Source organism: Lates calcarifer, linkage group LG19, assembly GCF_001640805.2.
Source record: "Lates calcarifer isolate ASB-BC8 linkage group LG19, TLL_Latcal_v3, whole genome shotgun sequence".
Lineage (NCBI taxonomy): Eukaryota > Metazoa > Chordata > Actinopteri > Centropomidae > Lates > Lates calcarifer.
In genome coordinates, this window is record NC_066851.1 from 6,807,210 (window position 1) to 6,834,510 (window position 27,301).

Sequence of the window (27,301 nt, forward strand, 5' to 3'; positions counted from 1 at the left end):
AACACAAAATGCATCTGTTGTGCTTTACCAGATACAGGTGGGCGTCATGTCCCAACACAGCTTATTTCCTGGGATCCCGTTGCCAATTTACATCACCTTTTAAACAGGTTTTGCCAGCCTTGTCTCTTGATTCTTTTATTTTGGAAATTAACTTCATTCAAATTCAGCTTATGGTAAAGGTCTTTAAAAATCTTACATTTTGCTTCCTGAAACATGCAGACTCTAGTTCAGTGATCACTGATAAGTTTGATAAAAGTACTGGAAAGACACTATTCTCCTCTTTATTGTCACCATGGCAAACTGGGTGCATATCAACAAATATTAGTAGTCCTCTAAATGATCAAGTTTGTGAATCAGGATTAGTATTAAGATTCTCAATGATCCAGGGCACAGGAGAAGTAAGAAAGAGGTGAATCAAAGGCAGCTTGCTATTTGGTGTAAAAGGTGTTTAAACAGTCGTAAAGATACAGTAGACTGATTCCTCTAGTAAAAGTAGCTCTGTGCCTATAGTGTATGTGTGCCTCAGTCTGGTTGTGTGTTTGGATTGCACGTCAGGGTATATTAGTGCTGTGATGGACAGGCAGGGTTGCAGAATGTTTTCTTGCCTACCCATGCTGGGAGAGACTCCAGCCCGTTCTTATTTCAAGCAGTGTCTTTGTTATGTGAAAACTTGAAAATGCACAATGTAACTTTCTGTAGACATCATTCTCTGTCATTGCAAAGGCTACAGGGGTTCTCGAGTTGCGTCAGCTAATGTTAAATCTATTACATAAGTGTGTGTGTAAAATTCTTTCTAAAGATCTTGGTAACTACTAGCTAGTTTTAAACTAGTGATTTACTAAATCAGGTTTCACCTAGCCCCATTTTGGCATCCACTCTATGGGAGAGAGTCCCAGAAGGTCCCATAGGATAGCTCAGGGGAGTGGCCATGTGTCGCTCTTTAATGGAGGTGGGGTGGTTAACCAGGTGTACGTGTGCAAAACAAACCAGTTAATCTTCATCTTTTGAGATCTTTTCTTTTGTAAAACCCCCACAGTGTGAAAATACTGTTGCTTGTCAAAGTTTGTTTTAAATTGTGGAATGGCTCGTTGTTGCCTCTTGTGGTCGCTGAGGAAAAAAAACACCCACTACAACTGTGGTTCTTACCAACCATCAAGTGCCAGTGGGTGTTTTCTGCCCTCTGGTTGAGGGGCCAGTTATGAGTCCATTGTGGCTTATTGCACCACAACGGGGTTGAAGAAGACAGACTTACTTGGACAAGCAACACAACGGTGATATATATGCTTTATTGGAAGAGTTTTCAAACTGTATTTGTCAGTTTTGCCAGAGAGAGTGATGATTTTAAGGATTAGTTCTTGGTCCTACAAATTCATGTCTGGTTTTCATCAGCTGCATGGTAGACAGTCCTGAATGCATTTAGGACGCATCATTTAAAACAAACAAGGAAGCAAGCCCAAAAAGAAACAACAAAAAAAAAAACAAACAAAAAAAAAACACCAACAACAACAACAAAAAAGTAGACATGGAGAAACAGTTAGTAGTATTCACACAGTTTAGAATTAGAGAGAAATATCTGATTATGCTAACCTAGCAGAAGCTATTAGGTCATTTGGCAAAACATTATTAGCATTACATTTAAAATTTTAGGTATTCTTTGTCATTTTCTGAAATGTAATTAGAAACATTAGCATTTTCTTTTGAGTTAGATGTATGCACCATACTATAATCTCTTTTTCTCTTTAGCATAAACGGGTCATGCATTAGCAAGCTAACGTTGGCTTTGCAACTTGGTTTAGTAGCTACACAACTGTTACACTTGGAAATTGAGAGGTGTAAAAAATTATTAACAAATATCAAAGCAAGAACTAGTTTGTGTGGAGCAGCCTGATTTAATTTAGTATGTGTAAAAGGCTACTCAGTAAACACTTAAGTTACAACTTGGCTAAACTTATGAAGAGCTGGTGCAACTTGTTTGTCCAAAATTTAATTCCAGGATGTCACTCAAACTTGAATGAACTGTGTTTTGCCTATGTAACTATTTCTCAGTCCTGAGCATGATGGCTTCCTCTGTCAACACAATGTGAGCAAATATGCTAAACAACATTGCAACTAAAATATTTACAGAGATGCAATAATTATTCACACTCAGCCTTACAGGACTGTGCTGACTGTTGGTGATATCGACCTGTTGGTCAACATAACCTTTACAGAAGGAACAAGCAACAAAGACAACCCAAAAGTCAGATCACTACAAATGGGATTGAACAGAAGAGGCTTCAGTATGATTATCAGACAATCAGACTTTGGCTTGTCCCCTTTTAAAGGCATAAAAAGTAAGTGACATGCATGTCATATAAAATTTCCAGCCCCCTGTGGTCACACGCCTGAGGGTTTCTCTTGGCAGGAGCTGCAGAAGCATAATTATACCCCAGTGGAGTGTGAAAGTCGATGCTTTTGTATTCAGGAAGTCAATCATATTTTAACCAAATCACTGCTGTTGGAGCATGAACATGTATTCTCTTCTGCTTTTCATTTTCCTTGGAGCTACTCAGGTAATTGGAAAAGACACCAAACAATCAGACGTTACATTGTAAAAGTGAATTTCTGTTTCTTTAAAAAAGGTTATACTTAGTCTCTTTCATTGCCTGAACAATATTCAATTTTCCTCCTATCATTTGAGTCAGGCTCTTCAAAACGAATAGTGTAATTTAATGACCCTAGAGTAAGAATGCAAACACATGGCACATGTTGTTTCAGCCTTCAAGCATTTCCTCTTCATGCTGTATTAAATGTTTAGTAATGCTGTACAAAATCATTATATATAGATATCATTTCCTGTCAGATGGCTCCACAGTTCTGCTTTAATCTTCTTATGGCATATGAACTAATGACAGGAGGAACCCACGAGAGTTATGAAATGGGCCAAAGGGCAGACTCCAGTGTTATATCATAAATTAGTCTTTTTTTAAGCTTATAATTAGTCCCTGTAGGAAGTGCAAAGATACACATATATAATACAGTATTATGCACAGTCATATTCCATTATTCAACTAACTACAAAACCAGGCAGTAATTAAAGTCTTAATTAGGTGGTGTTTTAATTTTTAAAATGTCAAGAGGATATGTAGTGTCATAAATCCTGATACATCAAAACAAGTTGTGCTGTCACAGTTTGGAACCTTTCTTGAAATGTTTCCTTAGCAAATAAAAGGAAACTCGTCCTCTGCATTATTAATACCCACAGCGTTTCATTAGCATTTTTATTTAGATTCAAGGCAGGAAACTTATGCATTTTAATGTCCCCATTCATTTCCAAGCGAGATATAAAGAAATCTACCTTGTCCCTTTACCAGCTGATAGAGGATTATTGTGGACGCTTTTCTCATCGCTTCAGACAACTGCACTTTAAAGAAAAAAAAACACTAAAAGCAATAGTTGTTTAAGTGAGAATTTGTCCTTGAAATGGGAATAACATAATTTTGGAAACAGTCCTAAATTAGTTCCTCAAAATCTACATTCACCCCAAATTACTCCTCCCATAGTGCCAACATAAGAACATCCAACTCCCACTCAAACCAGACTCCTGACTGCTTTGTTCAACAAGCACTCCTTACTCAGTTATATCTGTATTGAAACAAAACAACATGTGCATTATACTTACTCTAATATCAAAAATAAAGGTACATTTTTAGAAAATCCGAGGACTAGCTAAACTGATTTCCTTCATCTAGTTGTTATCTGTCATGCCCACATGCAATAATCTCTCACATGTTGGATGGATTTGGGGAAACGGAGGCTATCACACAGTCAGACGAGCTGGTATTTGAGCAGTAAAGCTCTGTGAGACAAGCCTATTCAAACAATGAATATACAATAGAGAGGAAATACATCAAGTGGTTTTGATTCCCCACGGAGCCACTCTGAGTGGAAGATTGAACAAGGATGATTGCGGAAGATGTACAATGCCACATCTCTGTGAGTTCGGTACATCTGAGGAGAGCTCCATCCCAGCTACAGTTTATTGACCTTGCTGGATATTGACATACAGCGTGGTACTGCGCACAGTGGATTTACTGATGCATAGGGAAATTATCTTCTTAATGCATATAAGGTAATTTACTCAGAGAATAATTTAAAGTAGGATTTGTGCCATAAAAACATCAAACAACCACATTTGCCATGAAGAACTGAACTCCCACATCATTACACGGCTAGTTGCTTTCCTGCAAATCCCTTCCTTACATTTCTAGTCGCTCTGTTCAGACAAATATGCATTGGCCTCCAATTGTTGGTGAACTTATTAAAACAGCTTTTTTTTTTCTAATTCTCAGCCAAACTAGCTTCATAGTGACAGACAAGAGAGTGGTATCAGTCCCCTTATATAGTTCTCTGCAAGGAAGCGGATAAGTGTTGAGCTAGTTGTTTAAGTTCCTGTACTATTTTTACTTATTTCTGATTTGTACTTTCAGCTGATTATGGTAAAAACATTAATGTTGTATGATGTATTATAAGTTAGAAATTTTGGTCATGAAAATATCTTTCCTAAAGAATATTAAAAAGGTCCTAATGTTTAGTGATATTGTCACAGACAGAAATTGCTAGTGAAACCTATTCGTACTGCTTCAACTATAACGCCAGTGTAAGTCTGTAGGAGTCATGCACTGTGTATTTACTGTACCACAGTCAGAAGCCGCTGCAGGTTTACCCAGAATGTATGAGTCATAAGCTCCTGCTGTTTTCAAAAATACATTAAAAACAGCTTGTGTGGAGACATGCTGCTGCATTGATGAACATAATCCATCACTGTAAATTAGATGACTTGTGACTTTTTCTCATACAACCTTATAAAAAGGCACAATCATTGTGGTGGTATTTAAAGTAGGTGTATCCAGTGGTATCTGAATGTGGAGACAGTTTTACATATTTATTTTTACCTCCTTGTTGCTACCACTCTTTGGTAAGAGTGCATCCTGATTGAAAGAAGTAAAAATATTCCCACTAAATGTGGTAATTAGCAGCGTGGTAAAGCCATGTGAGGAGAAATGACCAAAGTTGTCTCATTTAAAATGATGGATTATGTTTATCAGTGTAGTTGTATCTCTGGGCTGTTTTTAATGGATTTTTGGAAAATCCATTAATAATTTTAACCTTTTTACTTTAAAGCTGCCAGGCAGCATTGCATGTTGGTATTAGCCAACAAGAGTTAAATTTGCCACAGTTTAGCATGATTCGTCAAACGTGCATGTTTGCAACTTAAGAAATGTGGATGTTGACAAAAATGCAAGCTCGTGATTTGCAAAATATGTGTGCTTGCACTTTTACTGTGGAAGCAAGACCTGTCTGCATATCAGCTATTGTAAATGAATGAGAATGTGCCCTTTATCCATCTTTTTCTGGTAGTTGTTATAAATACAGCAAATAACTCTCAGCTCCAACTTGCAGTGCTCAGCTTGAATTTCTAAGATAATTCATGATTAAAAATAACTTTTCTGAAAGAAATCCCAGGTAAATTTAGGTCATAAATTGACATTCCTGTGTAGCTGTAATAGCTATTTCACTGCTGACACAACCCCAGGGTAGTTTTAATTGACCTCAGAAAAGAGGACAAGCTGAACAGAGTGCTGGGGTTTGCTTTTCATCCTGTCTCCTAAATCTGAGTCTGATTTTTAAATTTGAAGATCTTAAAAGGATCCAGATGAAAGTGCGCAGCTCGACAAAAGAAGTGATTGTGACACCTGCAAACATTATCTGAGGCTGATCATACACACCGCTCAGATATTTCCCATCTGAAAAAAAAAAAAACCTGTTGTGGTGATGTTGAGGCTGTATCAAAATGTCTTGACTCCAAGCTTACTAGTTGATCATAATGAGACCATTCAGTTTCTAAAACTATGAGTTATTAATTGGTGCAGTTGGTAATTTTTCTTGTTGGAGTATATAGTTAAATCATTTAGATTGTTCAGGGTGTGGGCGTTGGTTTGATTTTTTTCAGCCCTATCAATATTTCATCCTCATTAACTACCTCTAGGTTCAGATGGATGTGGTTTTATTGTAGTCTGGCCTGTTGCCACAGAGAGAAAATTGGGAATGATGTGTGGCTTTGGCCCAGAGACAGTCCCACTGATCAAAACTCATGAATCATGGCTGAAACTTTATAGAATCCATGGTGAGGGGTTTGTTAATGTTAAACTGAACTGATGGAACTAAAGGGTGATTCACTGGGGATGGCTGTAACTGGATTAAGGGGAGAATTTTTCTTTGTTACATTCCAGTTAATATGCAGGTTTGGTGAGATGTTTGAGAAAAACGTGTGCATCTGGAGAGTGTTGCACTGAGCTCTGGCTGCCGGCTATGTCTGTGTATCACTAGTACACCCCTGTATGTGTGTTGCTTGACAGTTGTGGAGTTTTTCAAGGTTATCAGTGTCTGGAAAGTATTCTTCCACTGCAGTTAAACTGAGCTAAAATGTCATCTATCTCCATATCAGACATAAGAGATCGAGGTGGCAGAATTGTTGGAGCTACTAATATATGCGGGTGAACCCTGGTTTATTATGGTAGTGTATGTTATAGAGAACTGAATTCATGACATCTCGTCTGGGCTCTCTCTTTTACTAGCGTCTTTAACATTTCTTTCTGTCTGAAAAAATTAAACATGTTCCTTGGGTTTACTGTCTACATTGGAAGACAAATCAGCTCCACTGCAGCAGCTGTTAAAAGAAATTGAAACCTGTCATTTTAACAAAGTAACAACAATTATAGCTCCCACAAACATGGCAGTTTCAATCACCATTGCTCTCTTTCAAAGTGAACCACAACTCCACGATTCGCTCATGGACTTGCCTCTTCAAATGTTTAGCCCATGAACATCTAGAGCTTATGGGTAATAATGTCCATTAAAGGACCTAAAACATGAATATTGATTAAACAACCTTTCCAAAGGTGGATTTACAAATTAAGAATGTCAATGGGATTTTCAATTAGGTTTCCACTTTAGCTTCTATTAGTTTTTCTATAAATTAATACAGTCGTGCAGACTAAAGCGCAGTCACACTATAAAGTGACATTTGCCAGTTCATGTGAAATTGGTCCAGAAGCTTGGTGAGTTAGTGACTACCCGCAGGGCTGGTTGGCAACCTGCTCTAGCTGCTGAGCAAACTTTTAGCTTTAGTTGGTCTCAATAGCTATAGACCTTCTGTTTTCTCTCTATTGCTCTGTTTACCATTTCACACTGTTTCATTCATTATTAAAGAGGGAAAATAAAACTCTCTCAGCTAATGAACTTTCTAACTCACTGTTAGCTTTTTAGCTTAGCTAGGTCACTAATTGGCCAATAAGTTCACACAGTTTATTAGACCTATTTGTACCATTGACTGCTGCCTAAGGCAAACCACCTTTTGTGAAGCAGTTTGTACTTAAACAGAGAAAGTTAAATAAAAGTGAATGGTGCAAATAAGCTACGGTAGCTTTCTCTATTTTGAATGTTTGACTCTCCATCCCCTCAAAGATTCATTTTGCTCCCACTGACCTGTGAAATGAATTTATTTTGACAGTTTTAAAGTGTTTCCAGGCTTGCTTGATTTCAATCAAGCAATTACAAATATACAGTATAAACCAATGTCCTGTACCAGAGAACACCTAATTTTTTAGTGTACAGTGCACCATTCTACAATTCAGACACCCTGATTGGTCTGTAGCAAAGGGAAATAACCTACATCCTAATCAGCACATTAGTAAAGTGCCACAGCTATTTTGAATATTATCTAGAAGCAATTGCACAAGTGAAAATACTTTTCAGGGAGGCTTACATGCATGACTTTATGTGTCATCCAGAACAGTCATTCTTAACATTGATTAATTAGACATATGGCCAGATAAACTCACTTGGGGGGTCCAGGGCAAAAATTTCTATATTTCAGAGACTATAGGAACATTAAGTTGAATATTACAAGTAGTTTCTTACCACAAAACTCGACATAATGTTTTTTGGGTCTAGTTTCTGGTCAGATATGTAAAATTTACCTTTACAAACGAATCTCTATTGGTAAAGAGCAGTTTTAACATTCAAGTAACGTCATTCTCATTTTTAGCTGGTGCTGACTCTCACTTTAAATTGTAAAAATGGAAAATTTAGGTAGATTAAATCAGCTGTAGCAAATAACTGTAATTTTTTAATAAATAAAATAAAGTTGCCAAGTTTTATTTTCAGTCAGTGAAAAATACTTTTCAACAAGACCAACAGAGTGGCGATGAATGAATACATTAATACTTTCTAGCTGCCCAGCCCGCATTGCTCACTTACATGACATATACAGGTTGGTGACAAATTTAGTAAGGTCCTGGGCCACCACAAGCTGCCAGAGCAAAAGATATCTCTGCCCTTGTTCTGATGATGTTGGTGGAGACTACTGTCGTGTTGGTCCAAAATCCCCCATAGGTGTTCAGTTGGGTTAAGATCTGGTCATTGCAAAGGCCATAGCATATGATTCACATAATTTTCATACTCATCAAACCATTCAGTGACCGCTCATGCCCTGTGGATGGGGACATTGTCGTCATATTTTTCCTTTAATCTTTGAGAAGAAAGAAATGAAGGTGGTTTCTGATCATGTCATGACAGCTTTAGAGGGAATCTTGAAGTTAAACTTATACATCAATATTTTTAGATTATCAGCTGAATAGTTGGGCACTGGTATCTCAAGTATTCGGAGCAAGTGCTTGATAAAATATACAGTGTGTAAAGTAATAAGGCTACACCTGTTACTTCAATGTGTTAGATCTAATCAACTTTTCAAATTTTCTGCTGCTTCTCTAATTTACAGATTGCAGCTACAGATTTAACTTTAATTAGCCTTCCACTAAAAACTGCTTCTGCCTTCTCAAACAACAAAAGTTGATTACAGATCTAAATTGAATCTTTTAAATTTAGTTATTTATAACTTTAGTTACCTGCGAAAGAGGAAAAATCCTAATTAGATTTGATAAGGCGTTTGGATTTGATAAAATGCTGCAAACCCCAGCCCTGTTACTTTAAGACAGGCCTCAAGATTAGGTAATGGAGTTAGGACCTGGTAAAAGTATCTGTATTTCTACTGGAAATACTTTCTCTACAGGGAAAATGTACTGTGGGCTGAACCTTAGTGCACTTGTAGGGTGCTGTGGTCCTGACAGCAGTGCCTTCATTTCCAGTGAACTTGGAATGTGGCACTTACTGAAATAGTCGATAAGAATGACTCTTAACAGCGATTTCCACCTAGGGAAAAAAAGCATCCTGGTGCTCATGATCCACTGAGCATATACAGTGTTTTTCTCCATTTCAGTTGTACCAAGCCAAGTAAGATCTCTCTCTGATTCACTTCTTTCAACTCTGAAAAGTGTACTTTACCCCCTTCCCATTGGAGCCACAACTGTGGTACCTTGGTACAGTCACTATAAACAGTTGAGATGATGGTTGAGACAGTTTGCAGCTGCTGTCACACAGCAGAGGTGCTTAGAGGTGCTACTGTTTCTAAAAACCATGACATTTCTCTTGAATCTTGTTTCCTTGTTGCTTCCTGTTGTAAAAATATTGTTGGTACTTGTGGCATTTGCTGGAGCAGAGCAGCACTCCCCTCTCTGTTTTGTGCTTAAAGCAAATACACTATAGATATCCTGTGAGATCTGGTCAGCTGTACACAGTGTAAATTACAGTGTGGAAGCCAGTAGACTGTGTTAATTATTATTCCAAGCAGGCTACCAGTTTGAGAAGTCGTTATCAACAATGGTCCCAGCTAACTCACAATTCTTCTTTGCCCTATGCCTTTCTCTGCTCAAGAACACTGCTGTTGGTTTTCATTAAAAGTTACAATATTAAAACTGAGTGAGAATCCAGAGTTTGTTTGCTCTGGGGGCAGAATAGCTTTATGCTTATTTTTTTTTCACCCTTCTTATGCTGGGAATCACTGAGACTTCACTGACCACAAGCAGCTGTAATCAGAGCCCATGATGAGAACATGGTGCCTAGTGTCCTGTGGTGTTAGTTGCCTGGTGAAATTTCTGTAAGTGCTTGCCATTTGCAGCTCTTCAGCTCACTGTTGCTCGCTCATTTTTTCTTTGTACCATTCATTTGACCTCATTGTCCATGTTGTGCATTTGATGGCTCCATGTCTATGTCCACAGTATTAAGAGTGGAACAGGCATGTGTAGAAAGCTCAGATTTGTTGTTCACTTATGCTTTTGATCTTTGTGGGCACACCCATTGTTGTGCTGGAAGATGTATGAAGTGTATAATAAAGAGAAAAAGGCTTAGGAAGTCAGTTTCATGTGTTATTTATGTATGTTTACACACCTGAAAGTTGGGACCAAGGTCTGAACCAAGGTCCATGTTTTTGTTATATTGTACAGATTTGGTCTGTTGATGTTCAATGGTTTAGGTTTCACACTGCAGTTTTGCAAGCTCACCAAAAAAACTGCATGTCTATGTCCTTTTGTCATCACTTACGTGTGCTGCGTCTCCCTAAATTTAACATTGATTGCTTTGTAGATGGGTGTGCGTCTGATGTTGGTGTGCTGTCAGTACAACTCATCCTCTCAGAAAATAGCTTTCAGCATTTCTGCGTTTTTTCCAAATTGATTTTTGATTTTGTTGTTAGACCAAATTATAGTTAAATATTTGGTCTCCTCCTTTCCCCATGTACTACCAGCTCATTTCTCTTGCAATTATTTTTCACTTTCTATCATATTCTATAGCTGAGCCTGCCTCAACTTCCTGTAATCGCTTCAAACCATCCAAAATAAGTGTTTTTACACTGAAAACAAACCCCACCACAGTACAGTTTGACCCAGACAAAGACCACCTCTTTTGGTCAAACCAAATTTTGGTCCTTTGGACTGGACCATGGTCCTCAGTACCTTTCACACCTGCTATTTTGGTTAATCAAAAAGTCTGAAGGTATGGACCAAGCAAGGTAGCATCTGGTCTTTCTGTAGTAGAAATAAAATCATCATATCAATGAGACACACACTCTCCTCCTCAAGCACACCACCAATGTGATCTCCACTGGTGACTTGTTCATGAGCACTCCTTAAGCAAGTGTGACCAATCTGTCTAATCACCAACTGTCAGGTCGAATTGCACTCCAGTTCATGGAGGACTGAGAGTGTGAACCATGAACACAAGGACATCAACAAAACCTTGACCTTCTTCTGTCTTTGTCAGTTTGGAAATCTCCACAGGGGGTGTGAGTTCTGTCTATTCTTTAGCTCATTCAACAAACCCCTGCTGAGATGTATTAGTCTTACTATACCTCAGAAAACAGAAATACAAACAAAGCCTTTAGAAGGCCTTAAGAATTAGCATGAATTATAAATTATATGCGAATATTAGGATTGTTATTTATTTTGCATTTAATAAGTTAAGATATTCTTTGAAAATCTTTTCTGTGAGACCTTATGCAATGTGTCTGATTGATGTTGAGATCTCTGTTGAGCTTGCTCACCTACTGCGTGTGAAGACACCCCCCCAAATAAACTAATTAACTATACATGTTTACCCTCTGGCACAATTCGTACTTTCACCATGTATAATGGATACAGACAACTTTATAAAAGTGTTGCTTTGATTATCCTTCAGCATTACATAGACTCCTCTCTGTACTGCTGGGGATTGAGTGACCTTACAAATCAAAGTCTTTTATAACATTCTGTACCTCTTAATTTATGTAGGCAATGTGGCAGATTTTTCCGTAACACTGTCAAATTGATTTGGTTGTAAAATTCTGACGCTAGCTGAACTTTTGAAAACTTCTATGGACTTCCTTACCCAGCTGTCTCTCACTTAGTGGGAATGTGACATAGGTGCCTTCAAATGTTTTGACTGAATCTAAAATAAAACCTGTGAACTAACCTGGTGCACCATGGCGTGACAACACGTTTTTTTCCCAGAACCTAACAGAAAACTCACCTAACAGAAGACAGTTTTTCTCCAGTCATGTTCATGAGGCACCACCTGATCAGAGCTGATCATGAATTCACGCAGGTATTAGTCATACTGACACACAGAACTGAGACTCTCTGCAGTCTGTCAGGACTCTACAAGAATTGATTAGTCTGGACTAGAGATGGCTCTGTATCTCTTTCCATTATATACTGCAATCCAAGTTAATATATCCAAGTTTGTTAAGCTCCATTGCCAACAAATTCCTTTTTTGAGTCTTTCAATTATGATCTCTAGCTTCTAATCTGTCACTTTCTGACACTACAGGCATCTACAAAGAACAAAAAATTGATGATGTATGTTATGACCTGGCTCAAGTAAGACACACGATGGATAACAGTTAACAAAGAATTATTTATTAAACTAATGTGCCAAGTTGAATATTTACAACATGGGGTGTGGAAATCAAGTCAGATGTATATGGTGTCCATGAGTGAAGGATGTGGGTGCAGGTGTGGGTGCAAAACAAAACATAAAGATAAACTTAGCAAATAACCAGGGTGTGGGGTGCCTGTAAAGAGGAACAGAGAGAGAGAATGAGAGAGTGGTTAGACTGCAGCCAGGACTTATGTAACCTAGAACACAGTGGGCGCCATAGGTGTTCCAGATCACACTAATCAACTACCTGCAGAGATACCCCAAGAGGGCCCCAGGGGCCATCACAATGTATACAAAGACGTGCTAACTTAGCAGCATAGTTGTTTATGAGACTGAACACGGTTGTCCGCCTCAACTTAAACATTCAAAAATGGAAACACATAAGAAAAGTCAAAGAAAAAACTGCAAATACTGTATTTTCAAGAGGGTACACAGTGGAATGACTGCATATATCTGCAGAAATATTTTATTTACCATCCATCAAGTTAAAGCAAGTTTTTGATAACTTGAAAAGGACGACTGCTCCGCCTTAGGCTTCCATCAGTGTTGCACCATATTATTATTATTAATTTCACAGAAAAATTAGCTATTTATTTTGTTGATATTTGCTGAATGTTACAGTATAATTAATATAATTTCCAGTGTGTTATTTTTATTTATTCAGCTTTAGCACAGCCCCCCCAGTGAGGAAGAAATTATGTTTTAACCTGCAGCATAAGAAAAAATGAGTCAGGACATGGTTAATGAATATCAAAGCAGTGACAGTATATGTGGTTAAAGCCCTGTGTCCTTCTAGCACAACAGAATCTCCATCAAACATACAACCTAAAAAGATTCAGAGGAATTCAAAAGGATTCAGATTGGATAAAATGATTTCAAACTCAGTTCATATTTGATAAAATTCTGTCAAACTTCATCTTTGGTCCAAACTGAGTATAATTTGAACCTGGCCTGAATTGTGTTCTGGATAGCATCTTAAAAACCAAGTGAACCTGTGAAGTCTTAATGTGACTCTCCTCACCCAGAACAGAGGAGAGGAGCTAATCAGTATTTAAAGGATGTGATTCATCCATATATTATGGACAAATACAGCTTCAAAGATTGCCACAGGCTTGAATCAAAACCTACCAGCTACGGACACCAGAGCCACAAAAACTGGACACTGTAAGCTTCACAACAACAGGATATATTGCAGGGCCTTTGTACTGGATTGCATTAGGTTGTATGTCCCCCAACCCCCATAGTTTGGCTGTACGGTTTTAAAGGGAAGAGAGGACACCGTTTGACCACAGTCAGCGCAATGAATGTGATATGCTGTCACAAGATTTTAACTCAATTCAGCTTTGAATATATTGCAAATACATGTGCTTCTGCAGTGGCTGTGTGATATGAATGTTGAAGGTGTTTTTTTTTTTTTTTTCCACTGGATTAAAGACTTTCTGACAGACTGCCTAAAGAGAATATGCAACCAGCGTGTGGTGTCTAACGAGATTGTTTTGTGTACAGGTGTCCCACAAGGCTGCTTTTATCCCCTCTATTGTTTTCAGTCTATACAAATGAGATGAGGTTGCAAGATGGCAGCATAGTTACTAGAATATGCTTTATGGTCCCACATGCCTGCACACAGTCACACATGAGCGAGCTGACAGAAGCACTGGCTGATAAATGATAAGCCCAAGAGCTGCTACTTTATTTGGGGACATCAGTTCCCACTTCCCACACATTTTCCCACGCCATTGGATTTCTTTCTTGAGGGCCCCGTCACTAATTGAAAATATGAAACTAATCCATGTTCACTATAGAATTCCAAACCACCCACTATTGCATTAAAATCAAACTAAAACCCAACCAGAAATTGTTTTAGGTCTCTAAATAGGGAATGCCCCTAAAGATCTGCCTGTCAATCCTATATTGTAAGTCATTCATTGAGTTAAGTGATGTTTTCATTCAGATGTCAGAATTCACATCATTACCCCCAGGCTGAAATTTGAATTTTTATTTATATATATATATATACTTCTGTATATGTGTAGATGTGCACAAATATATTTGGGTACAGAACAAGAATACTAATGTGAAAGCTGACTGGTGGGGTAGTGGAGAGGGGGAGCAGTTGTAGTCATGCACAGTGCAAAGCAATCGTACCTAATATGTAAATGGCATAAGTTAACACCATAAGTTAACAAAGCAGGGGTCTAACTAGCATTAGCTGTCTGTTTTTCATGGGTCATGGTGGGTCATGGTGGTAATATGGTAGTCCTGTAACCTTAGCATTGTCTGATTTGAATCCTGACCCTCAGTTGTTACCAAATTGTAAAGTTGAGTTGTGTTGAGTTAGTCAAAAGTTTGTCAGTTTGTTACCAACTGTTCCTGTTTTTGATGTGAAGTGCACAAATAAACTAGTTTCTCATTCTCTTTGTAGCTGTTGCTTCCAAATGTCAGTAGCCAAATAAAATGTGTCTTTTGTCCCTGCTGCAGTCATCCTCCCCAACAGAATTATGGAAAGGTAATGGCTGTGGGATTGTTTACGCATGTATGAATGAATGTCATATGTGATCTATTGTTGACCAGACCAAAGACATTTATCTTGCCATGGTCTGACAGTTCAGTTACTGTGTATTTTACTACATTATTATTTAGCATTAAATAGGCTCTACAGCTACATAGGAGTTACCCAAGATGTTGGGCAGTGACGAATGCTGAGAGTAATGGGAGGTGAAACTGGTTTCCTCTGTCACAGGCAGTCATTGAGACTGACTTATGCTGCCATCAAAATTTTCCACTTGTTTTTGTGTCTTCTATTTCAACAAAGCTTTAATTTACACTTTGTCACCTTTGGTTGGAACAGAGCACAACCTTCATTCCAAAGTCTCTAAAAAGAGAATTGGTTGACCTGGCTCTCATACTGACTGTCACTTTTTCACCCACTTTGACCACTGAAGAGTACATTATCTATGAAAAGGTCAACCCTCTGCTATTCTACAGACACCTGTTGTCTGCAAAACAGCAGGACAAACCACTAACATTTGTATTTCTGTTCTCCTCATACTGATGACTGCCTTAAGTGTATTTTTAATACTGTACTGAGATGTTTTCAATTGTGATTATTCCCTTTTCCTTGTAATGTAATGATCTTCTGTCCCTGTTTGTTTTCAAATAATCAGTCATGTAAAAAGAATCACAGTAGTACCAATCTGTACGGTACAACAAATGTATTTTACCTAAATGCTAAAAATGTAATGATAATGAAGTAACCTTCAGTATTCACTTCTACACATGAAAAATAAGTTGTCCTTGTGGGAGGAGAGTAAGGGTTTCTACAATGTGTAATACAGCAACAGTGATATTTAAGCCAAGGAACATTAAGTCTTCATTGACTTTTTCCACATTTCTTTTAATATGTTGAAATGTTATGGAAATGCTTGGTGTAAAGCATTGTTAAAAGGGTTAAAATTGTAAGGTACTCAGGGCGCACTACTTACTATCAACAGTGTTGTAGGAGGTACTTGATAATACTTTAGCCAAAAGGGAAACCTAGTGGGTTAAACCTGCTACAGTATCAAATGAAAGAGGGGGTGGACACAATAACTGAAATACAAACGAGACATATTGCAATAAATCACATCTCTGTGAAGTTTGTAATGCTTAATTTCTGGTGAGGCTGTGTCAAAAACATGCTGATTCTACTCTAGTGTAACCTTTTGAAGCCATTGCTTGTGGTGGTATATTGGACTGCATTGTGTTTGTGTTGCAGTCATTTGGTCCACTCCTTGCATATTAAGCTGTTTTTCCCACTTTTTAAAACTTCTGTCAAGTCACTTCATTTCAAGTCGCAATTGTTTTTCCATCAAATATGGGCTGTTGTCATTTGTTTATATGTCAGATCATCAATCAATCTTATTGACTCTTGTGGCTGGATTTTGCTGAAGCTTGGGGAAATTATGTAGCTCACCACTTCAATACAGCACTGTCAAACACAGACCAATATAAGAGGGGAGGGGTTTGGGTGGGGGACTTAATTGTTTGTCCATGTGATATATTAGACATCACAGATGGGATCATGTCAAAACTTGAGGAAATTCTGGATCTCACTGTTGTGTTTTGATATTTTCAAAATTTTCTAGACTGGAGCTGCTTTTCTTAAAGGTTAGAATGAAATGTTGGGCTTCATTGAATGTAGAGCCTGTTGACTTCTAATTTACATCACCTCCATCAGGTTCAACCAGCAAGGGCCAGTTTGGCAAGTAATTATAAACTATATCGAGCTAGGGGACATGTGTTGCTAACGTCAACATGCTAATATGCTCACAGTGACAATGCCAACATGCTGATGTTTAGCAGGGAGCTATGGTTGTGGCCGTGTTCAACTCTACCTATGAAATTCTACCTATGAAACTCTACCTATGAAATTTTGCTTTAAGCATGTCATTTCATGTCACATCATTTGTCTACTAATACCTCACCCTCTCCCTTTGCCCAAAATGATGTTAAATGAAAAGCTTAAAATGCATAGACATGACACAACTAATGTCCCAGAGTTTTTGTTGTACACACTGTTGATTTGTATAGCAATAGACAGCCTCAGAACATGCGTTTGCAGCAACTGACGTACCTTTTAGCAGGTATGTGTTAGGATGCTAACATTTTTATCCCTCTGTGCCTGTGACAGCCCTGTCCGGAGGCATTATGTTCTTGTGTTGTATGTCCATACATCCCATTCTTGTGAATGTGGTATCTCAGTAATGTCTTGAGGGAATTTCCTTGAATTTGGTACAAATGTTCACTTGAACTCAAAGATGAACTGATTAGATTTTGGTGGTCAAAGGTCAAGGGCACTGTGACCTTACAAAACATGTTTTTGGCCATAACTTAAGAATTTCCATGCTAATTTTTCTGCAACTGAACTGGTGGGTGGAGGTATAGAACAGTAATTCTAATTAGCAATCAACTCAAAGTAAATGTTGGGCCAAAGTGGTGGACTGACTGCCTGACATTGCCATTCACACATTGCTAGCACAACTAAAAGTAGAAATTCTGATTTGGTGAAATATATTTGTGTTTTGGAGGTAAATAAAAACACAATGGATTTACAAACCAGAGTAAGGCTCATCTTTAATCTGTTTGTCATAAAAACCAATAAACTACCAGCTATGATAGGAAGGCAGCACAGAACAGGCTTCCCACTAACTTTAGAAATATGTTAGACCTGAACACCACATGCTGTGCCTGAGAGTGTGTGAAAAGTAGTGAAAATAGATTGTTACAAGGAACAGCTGAAGGGTTGAAATGTTTAATTTCTGACAATCCAAGTGGTAATAGTATAAATTCAAATGAGACAAATCCCAAGCATTGATGGTTCTAGCATCGGTATGTCTTGCATGAAAACAGAATTGTCATGACTTTTATATAATCGATAGGACATAATATCCAGTTTAAATTCAATTCAAAAGGGCACCTATGGAGTAAGGGGGTATTTGAGCTCACTTTAAAGAGGTTTGGGGTATGTTAGACAAAGCGATTGGGAACCACTGAGCTGTAGTATCTGAAATGTGACTCACAGCATTGTAGAAAAAACTGGCAGTCATTCACTTAATCTCTGGACAAAAAAGTTCAGGCTGTTTCTAATTCATTAGAGCTGCTGCAGGGTTTGGCTGTTTTCATTTGGTGTTTGTAGATGGTACTGAGCAACAAAAGATCAGAGAAAAATGCATTCAGTTTGATGGTGGGATTGAGCTGGAAACTGTTATGTTTACAGGTATTTGTGGAATCTTAATCTACACAGAGATAATCAAAATGTAAAGTGTGACGTCTAAACGTGTTCTTTTATCTGACTTGGCTGTTGTCGTCATTTCTGTCCTCAAAGTGTGATTGTCTAACAACTGCCCAAACTTTCGTGTGTCCCTTTTTTGTTAGGTAAAGATATGAAATTCAAAGCATGCAATCCTTTTTTTCTCTTACACAAAGGTCCACTTTTTCACAATGTCAAGCAAAACCAATTAACCCAAAAGCAGACCAGTAGAATGGGGTACACAAATGACACATTGAGAAAAGAGGATTAAAATGTTCATTGTGTACATAATTGCTCTGCTTGGCAAAATGTCAATGCTCTTCTCAATTCCAACAGACAAAATCTGGAATTGCTTTGCTGTACAATGAGGAGACCAACAATACCTATGATGTCTGCCTGAAATTGACCAAAGAGGTATTAACCATACAGAAGCTGGATGTGGTTTGCACAAGTGGAAGTGAGTCCCAAGTAAATGTAAGTGCGCCCGAGGGCTTGAGACATGCATTGTAATTCATTCCGCATAACTGCAGAATACTGTTTCAATGTTCACAATATCCTTTTGCCAATAAGAAACTCCCACTTTCTAAAGCACAGAACTGTTGTACTCCGAAGACAAGCGACTGGCGGTCTGGGCTTAAGCATCAAAGTAAGCAGATAAGTTTTGATTATGGAGAGACTAAAGTGGAAATGAAAAGGCTTTGGGTTGCAAAGATGACTGTTCGAGAGAGCAGTCTTGGCAGCAAATTTCACAACCGAAACTCAATAACCTTCATTCTCTTCTTTTTCTCCCGCCTTTCAGGGAGGTGCAGAGCACAACGTGCCTGTGGTTATTTCAAAGATTTTCAAAGATCAAGTAGGTAAGAAAGTATTTTATTTCACGACTGTAATGTGGACTTGGAAATGGTTTTCAAAGCAGTGTTAAATGTCATTAATCACGTTGATCATAGAACTGGTAATGAACTTAGAGGTGGTAGATATTTTACAGGTGACATTTAAATTCACAATGAAATGTTGAACATTTTTTGAGCATCAATTTTTCATATTTCAGTTTTTTTTAAGTATTTCAGTTTTGGACATTATCAAAGAGAAATATGTCAAGAAATGGGATCAGTGGAATGTAATATCCTTCTAATGGGATAGTTCAACATTTTGGGAGGTGAACTGAAAGTGTGTCGTGTAGTTAGAATGTGTTTAGCCTGGCTTAGCATAAAGACTTGAAATAAGGGGACACAACATCATTTGTTTAATCAGTGCCTGAATAGAAATGTAAAAAGGACAGTTTGTGCAATACGACAATTAAACCCAGCTGGCACCACTTGGTTAACAAACTTGGAACCCAGGGTTTCTTGCATTGTATTTAGGTTTTGAAACACAAATTTGTAAAAGTGGATTTTAGCCATATAACAGAGAGTCCTTGGTTAGCAGGAGGCTTGAAGGCCAACAATAACATACTGCAGGCAGCTGTCACAGTTTATTGTTGGAAGAGTTGCTAACATCACAGAGCAGTCAGTGTAGTTTAAGTGATTTGCTTTTTAAGAGACGTTTATGGTCTTCTGGATCATAACCTTTATTTAAAAGACATTTTAATGAAGGTGGAAGAGGTCCTTCAGGATGTCCTGTTTGTAAGCTATGTTAAAGCAGCTTCAAAGTAAAATCCTTCACATATGTCTGTGTTAAGTTTACAAGACCTACCACTGCAGTAATGGGAGCTCGTTTACTTCCACCAGATACAGCAGGTGAGCACAGGTGCTAAATGTGGCAAGTTCACCATGATAACAAGACTTAATATTGTTTGCCAAGAAATACTTCCAGCTCATACCTCCCTTTACAATCCAGAAGTACAGTTTATACACTTATGTACATTTACATACATGTTTTTTTTCCACTTAAGGTGAGCTCATGTCTTTATTCCAAGCTAAGCTAAATCCATTCTGACACCACCTCTTTACTTAATGCACACATTGGTATCAATTCTGTAGTCCAAAGTGACTAAACCTATTTGCCAAAATGAAGAATTATTTACTTTAAATTTGTTTTATAGGTTGGGCTCTTCACGTCTTCGTCATAAAAAATTAAAATAAGCTCTTTTCAATACTTACTATATTGAGATATCTTTAAAAGAAAAAGAAATAAAGTTTTATGTGTTTTTACATTTATTATTCATTTTGAAGAGTGTATTTCCACTAGGGCAGTTATTCATGATCAGCAAGCCTGCCTACAAATTACTATGCAGACTAAACCATAGCCAGTGTAGAAGTCTAAATGTGACCATGCTGTTTGTTAGATGGAAGAGAAAATACTTTAATCATGTTTGTCAGTTAAATTGTAAGAATCGATGACCTTTCAGTGTCCTGCTGGGACTCAATATCAAAGCATCATGTAAATCATTTCTCTTTAATTTGTCTTTTTGCCTGCATCCCTCTTAATGCCTTTTTTGGAAGGAGAGAATCATGTCTTCATATCCCCCGAGGACGCTAAGAGCCCTTTTCTCAGAGCTTTACAAATCTTTTCACAACAGAGCTTTCATTGTTTCCTCCCATGCCGCTGCAGATGAGTTTATATTCTGATTAGTTTCAAATTTCATGCTTTCCTGTGTTCTTTCTCTGAGCTGTAGGATGTTGCCCGAGATTAGTCAGACAGAGACATTGATTGCCATTTCCACCACATTACCATGTATGAAATGAGCAATTATTTCCTAATGTTTTCATTAACCTCTGACACTTGACAATTGACGTCTGCAGCCGATCAGTCGGGGAAGCTATTCATCGGGGATGCTGTGTTGCAGGTTGGTACATCAGTTCGTGACTTCTTTGCTCCAAGGTTGATTCGGGTCACAGCCAAGAGTGGCAGCTTGTTGCATCTTAATTTCAACTCTCTTTTATTTTGACAGAGTGTAATTTCATTGAAGAAGTAGGAACAGACTGCATGATATTAATCAAATGAGTCTTTTAATGTCTCTATGCTCTTTGAAAAGATAATATTGTGGCTAGATGTACTCTTACTGAATCATAACACACCATTTTTAACTTAACAAACATCTCATTGTCATAGATGCTATGGTAGATTAATCATAAGGTCACCCATAAATAATAGACCTTGTTCATTATAATCATTGAAGCCCAGAAGTGTCTAGTATTTACTAATGATATTCATTTAATCTTTTAAAAAGTTAATTTGAATCTGTCTGGCAGGTTTATTGGGTGCGCTGTTTATCTAGAATATCAAGTAGACTCATTGGACAGCCACGCAATATTAACATTCCTACTGGAAGTTATTATGAATTATATTATGAATTGATTTGCAATTGCTTCCACCTTTGCATCACCACTGTTTCATATTTATTTGCAATATGACTTATTTGAATTGTCAAGCTGCAGAATATTGCATCTATTTACATATGTTAAGCAGTGGGAAGGCAGGCAGCAGTTTACACATTTTTGAATAAAACTTTTGAACTTTTTACTCATTTGTAAAATGAGAAAAAACTCATGTTAAGACTCTAATTTGAAGCCCTGCTTCTCTGCAGTAATATTCCTGACATTATTAATAACTCCAAATAAACAACTTTAAGTACTTAAGGTATAAATAGCACACAGCACAGAATGGAGTACAAAACAACAGCCCCCTGGATACACAGATGTAAAAGCCCTCCCACTGCTGTAGTTGTCGTGGGCCTCTGTGGTTGTCCTGCATCATTTAGTGGTTATTTTATGTCACTTTGTGGTTTTGCATCTGTTTTTGGTTGTTCTGCATCTTCGTGGTCATTTTGTTGTTTTTGTTTGTTTTATTTGTTATGTGACACTGACCATTTTGATTATGTTTACATCTCTTTCTGGTTGTTTTAAGTCTCTTTGTGGCTGTTTTTGATTCTCTTTTTGAAGTTGTTTTGCATCTCTTGAAGGTTGTTTAGCTTTTGTATCTCTTTGTGGTAATTTTTCTGTCTGTTTTTGGCCATTTTGTGACTCTTTGTAGCTGTTTTGTGTCTATTTATGGCCATGTTGCTTCCCCTTAGTAAAATCATCCACCGCCATGGTCTGCAGTTCCACTGCTATGCAGACGACACCCAGTTGTACCTCAGTACATCACCATCCACTCAGCTTTCTCCACAGTCCCTCGTCAACTGCATTCTTGAAATAAAAACGTGGATGACCACTAACCTTCTCAAACTAAACAAAAATAAAACTGAGCTCATAGTCGTGGCTCTCAGAGCACTGCTCCAGAGGGTTGGAGATCTTCCTCTCCATGTGGACGGCTGCTCCATTTCTCCTTCCTCAGAGGCTCGTAGCCTGGCCGTCATCCTTGACTCTACCCTATCCTTTGAGTCACACATTAAATCTGTCATCACCTCCTGGTTGGACTACTGTAATGTAATCCTGTGTGGGGTCCCCGAGAAAGCCCTCGACAGGCTCCAGTACATTCAAAACTCAGCTGCCAGGGTTCTAACCTGCACTAAGCCTTGGCAGCACATCACCCCCACCCTCAGTCACCTACACTGGAGAGCTTTCAGTGTGGCAGCCCCCACCCTCTGGAACGTCTTCTCTGAAAAGTCACTTATTCACCCAGGCCTTTGGCAGTTAGTCTTATTTTGTTTTGCTTTGTTTGGACATTGCCTTTGTAAAGCATCCTTGGGTCTTGTGAAAGGTGCTATATAAATTAAAGATATTATTTATTATTATTATGTTGCATGTCTTTGTGTCCACTTTTACTTCTTTTTGTAGTCATTTTGTGTCCCTTTGTGGTTGTTTTGCATCTGTTTTTGGTCATTTGTCTCTTTGTGGTTGTTTGATCATCGGCTTTCTGTCAACAAATTTTAACAATTAGGTTAACACAGGTCCACTCCAGGGAACCTGGGCCTGCACCCCTTAAGTAATCCATCCAGGATACTAACAAGCCAACTCCCTATCACCCTCTGACTCTGGTAGGGGGGCCAATCATGTCCCAGGGAGGCCACCTGTGGCTAAACCTCTGGCCCTACCTCTGCAGCAAATTAGCACAGAGGTGCTAAATTAAACACATTCTCCTCTTTATATTTACTCATTTGATTTTCCCCTTTCTCTGTTGGTTTCTTTAGGTCAATGGCATAAATGTAGAGCACTGTACCCATGAGGAAGTTGTGAGTATATCTCTAATAAAAGGCAATATCCTGCTCCATCCATCCATTGCTGTTCCATCCTTCTCCCAGGTCTAACAACAAATCCCAGTGGTTATCAACACAGAGGTGTGCCTCAACAATCTGAGCTGTCATCTTGGCAGGAGGCTGTTTTTCTTTTGGTTTACACTGCGACAAATTGAAAAGATTGAAAAGGAGCAGATCAGTATCAGAAGCTCCACAGAAATTGAGGGTGCTAATATTTAGCAGACTTCTTACACACAGACCCAAGCTTTTTTTTCCCTTGCTCAATTCATCTCTCCAATTTAGCTTCTCGCTTTGTTAAATTTTACCTTTATCTCTGCCACCATCTCCCCTCTCCCACACACACACACACACACTCTTCCCATGTCTATCATCTCTATCTCCTTGTGCAGCCCCAACCAGCTGTTCACTATATTCACCTCCAGAGCGTCAAAACACATAATGAGCAGTTTCTCTTCAGAACAAAATCCAGAGCTTTTAATGGCAGGCTGTCACACTCTCAGCACTGACAGATGCACAGGCGAAAGTAACAAGGGGCTACTGCACATTGTTGGAGAGGGTAGCAAAGAAGCTGAGAGCAGATGTGCATTTAGGGGGATTCGGAAAATGACCTTACATGTTAGATGTTACCTTTCATTTTCTCTTTGATTTTCTCTCTCCTCCAAGATGCGTGGAAAACACATTTGATATTTCCTCCTTTACACCCACCTTTACTCAAATTGCCTAGTTGACATATTTGAGGACATATTTTGTGTCACTTAGACATCCGATAATCAGACGTTCCAAGCGTAATGACTTTGTGTTGTCAGCTGTCAGTTTGCCGCCGCCTGTCATGAGAGAGACGCTGGCCTTCAAGTTCCGCCTTTGATGATTTCAGCGAAGCCACTTCAGTCAGGCTTTAACTTATGATTAGATATTCTTCACTCATCTCCTGTTACATTTTGTTTGCTCAGGCTGTGTACAGCTTGACATGAATGTGGCTTGTTTCATTTATATGAGATTAAATTTTATCTCACGGTATCACTCTCAGTCTCTCTCGCTTATCTGTCTCTATCTAAGCCTCTCTCTCCCTCTCTCCCTCTCTCCCTCTCCTGTCAGGTTCACCTCTTGCGAACCGCAGGAGATGAGGTCACCATCACCGTTCGCTACCTGCGAGAAGTTCCATCATTTCTAAAACTGCCTCTAGGTAAGAGTCGAGTGGTTTTGATGCCATGTAAGCTCTCGATAAACTTCATTTCACTGAGTATTTTTAGCTGTAAACTGTTTCTAAAACTATATAAATAAAAAATATATCTCTAGGAGATTGCCTTTTTGCTCAACTTAATGCTTTAAAGCTGTAGATGAGCATTTATTTCAAAGTAATAAATTGTCATGCTCAGTGGCCTGAGGTGAGCAGTAATGTCAGCAACAGCCAGAGCTGCAGCCCCATGCCCCTGTACTGTACTAGCTTCAGCAGCTTGAAAAGATGAAGACAGAGACACTAAAACCATTCATGTGGAGCCAGTAAAAGGTGAGAAATGAGGTTTACAGGTGAGGGAGGGGAGAAACTGAAGCAGTGCTAAAGACAAAAATGGTACATTTTGGAAAGTTATAACCTGTAAGTTTAGTTTTAGTTAGTTTAGTTTTAAATGTTAATAGTTTCTCTTTACCTTTATCTGGGTTCAGATAAAATGTGATGAGAATTTTTCACTTTTTGTTGATGTTTTTTAAGCCAAATCATTAGCTGGTAGAAACAAACAACTAATTATTAGATTCTGAAAATAATCACTAATTGCAGCCTTGTTTGATTGACAGAGGCCTGTGCATAAGCAAACAACCTACTGACTGTCATCAGATTTATTTTCAGATATTGCTAAATTCTGAATCATGCTCCAAGGTATGTGACCTTACCTTTTTCTTATGTAGCCCAACTGTGGCATAAAATGTGCATATGTACAACCCAATGTACATTTCTCAGCTTCTCACTGAGGCTCACAGAGAAACTGGTTTTCAAGGCCTTAAAGTGTAGTGTGATCTCTTCATTTAACAGGTACTTGACCAAAAAAAAACTTCATGTATAGTCAACATAACCAACACAAATGTGGGAGCGTCATCACAGTCTGTAACACATGGGAACTTAGTGTTACATCTGGGGCTTCAGATGTTCACAGTCACAGTGTGTTAGATACAAACACCCCAGACTGCAGATCCACCAATAACTGTTGTCTTATGAATTAGCTGTAAGCAAAAAATGAATGAACACCCTGTAATACAAATGACTTCAGTCTCTACCAGCAAACATAATGATCATTTTATACAATTTACCTAATTATGAAGAGCACACAGATGTAGGAAAATAATTAATACTAATAGAATTCATGAATATTTATAGATCAGCTGATAAACCACCACATTCTCCCAAATGAAAAAGTGAGTGCTGTGAGAAATCTAGCCCTCATATTTTGTGGGGAAGTTAACATTCATAGGGAGGTGTCAGTGCAGAGATGCTCAGGTTTTGCTGTAGGGCGTTTGGCCTGTGAATCATGTTTTGTTGCCTGAGAAAGAAAAGGTTCAAGTTGTATTCTTTCCAAAGCAGTCCTTTTGTTTTTATAGTGGCACAGATGACAAGCAGGCGAAGCCAGGAGCCATTTGCCATACTTTACTGAGTGTGACCGAATCAGAAAGCAGACCCTCGAACGCCAAGCTAATATCATATCAAAGAGCCGCACTTGTCTCTTTTGGATGCTGTCTGTGATCTACGCTGCACGGCTTAAAGGCAGGGCAGCAGAATAAAGTCGATAATAAACCTTAAAATTTAACACTATCAACTGAACCGTGGGGTGTGAGGTTTAGGTGAAACTCTTGACTTATTTTCTTTTGTTTCTGAAAGAATAGAATAATAATTGAGACAACGTGAAGTTGGATTAAATGTTTAACAGTGATTCTCCTTCCTTCTGTCTCAGGTTCTCCTGGGCCGTCCACAGATCACAGCAGAGTATCCTCTCCCCTCTTTGACAGTGGCTTACATTTAAATGGCAACGGAAACAACACAGTAAGAGATTGATTTGATATTTCATCTGTAATGTTGATAGGACTGTATTTGGTACCTTGATTTTTTTGTTTTGTTTTGTTTATACAAGTAACTGACGCTTTCATATTGAATTCTGATCATGAGTTATATGATTGATGGTTAAGTTAGTATACAGTTAGAACAGTATTATTTTTTGCAGTATTTAGAGTATAAGAGACTATCTGAGAGGCTCATTCACTACTGTCATTACCACCTTCTAAATAATCTTTTGCCTGGCCCACTTGAATGTTGCTTTTGAATCTGCAGTTCTTTTTAAACATTCTGAAAATCACATGGAGCTGTAGACATGACCCACAGGACGGTGCATACACAAGAATGAGTTTGTCACTTTGTAGATGTCCATTAGGAGTCCATTAAGACTATTAGTGACATTCATCTTGACAAGTTTTGCTCCTGTTCAAAAGGGCCTGTTCTGCAGTGCCTACGTATACCAGAATGCGTTGTGTGTGCGGCTTTCACTAGTGAACCCTTAGGTTGTATGTATTTTTACTACACTGTTAATGAAGCTTCTTATCATGCCTGTACAGTGGCCATAACAACATATTACAAGACAACATAAAAACTAGGATTGGTTAGCAGATTTATAAGGCTACGGTGTTTTCTAATTCAAATACAAAGAGTTTGTAAATGCTTGATTTGCATCACAGTTCACTTAGTAGTTGGAAATCAAGGGATAAATTCTTCTATTCTTCTTCTTACTTCAGTTAGTGTAATTGTTGAGGAGGAAATAATGACAATATCAGATGATGATATGTAGCACCTACACACCCCACACACCCCACACACATTTTCTGTTACTTGTGCTGAGGTGCTAAGGTGTCCTGCTTCTAATAGGAGAGTTGGGGAGATGTGCATCAAGCAGACTCTGTAGAGAGCTCTAATGAGATAGAAAAACGTGTGGGGGTGGACAGCAGTGTTGGACATTAAGACAGTACTTTGTAGCATGTTGCTGTGTTAG

The 27,301-nt window shown here is 38.3% G+C and overlaps 1 protein-coding gene across 10 annotated transcripts in view; it reads left to right on the plus strand.

Annotated features, from left to right (window-relative positions):
- sntg2 (syntrophin, gamma 2) overlaps window positions 1–27,301 on the plus strand; it is a 112,752-nt gene that overhangs the window by 2,315 nt on the left and 83,136 nt on the right. For 5 of the 10 annotated variants that reach the window (XM_051078218.1, XM_051078223.1, XM_051078227.1 and 2 more), the window contains exons 2-8: window positions 18,476–18,613; window positions 18,729–18,785; window positions 18,939–18,996; window positions 20,881–20,924; window positions 23,211–23,252; window positions 24,372–24,459; window positions 26,216–26,304. In XM_051078218.1, coding sequence (XP_050934175.1) covers window positions 18,476–18,613; window positions 18,729–18,785; window positions 18,939–18,996; window positions 20,881–20,924; window positions 23,211–23,252; window positions 24,372–24,459; window positions 26,216–26,304 — 516 coding nt within the window. The remainder of the gene's footprint in view (window positions 1–18,475; window positions 18,614–18,728; window positions 18,786–18,938; window positions 18,997–20,880; window positions 20,925–23,210; window positions 23,253–24,371; window positions 24,460–26,215; window positions 26,305–27,301) is intronic. The other 5 variants (XM_051078225.1, XM_051078221.1, XM_051078222.1 and 2 more) reach the window with 5 other exon arrangements.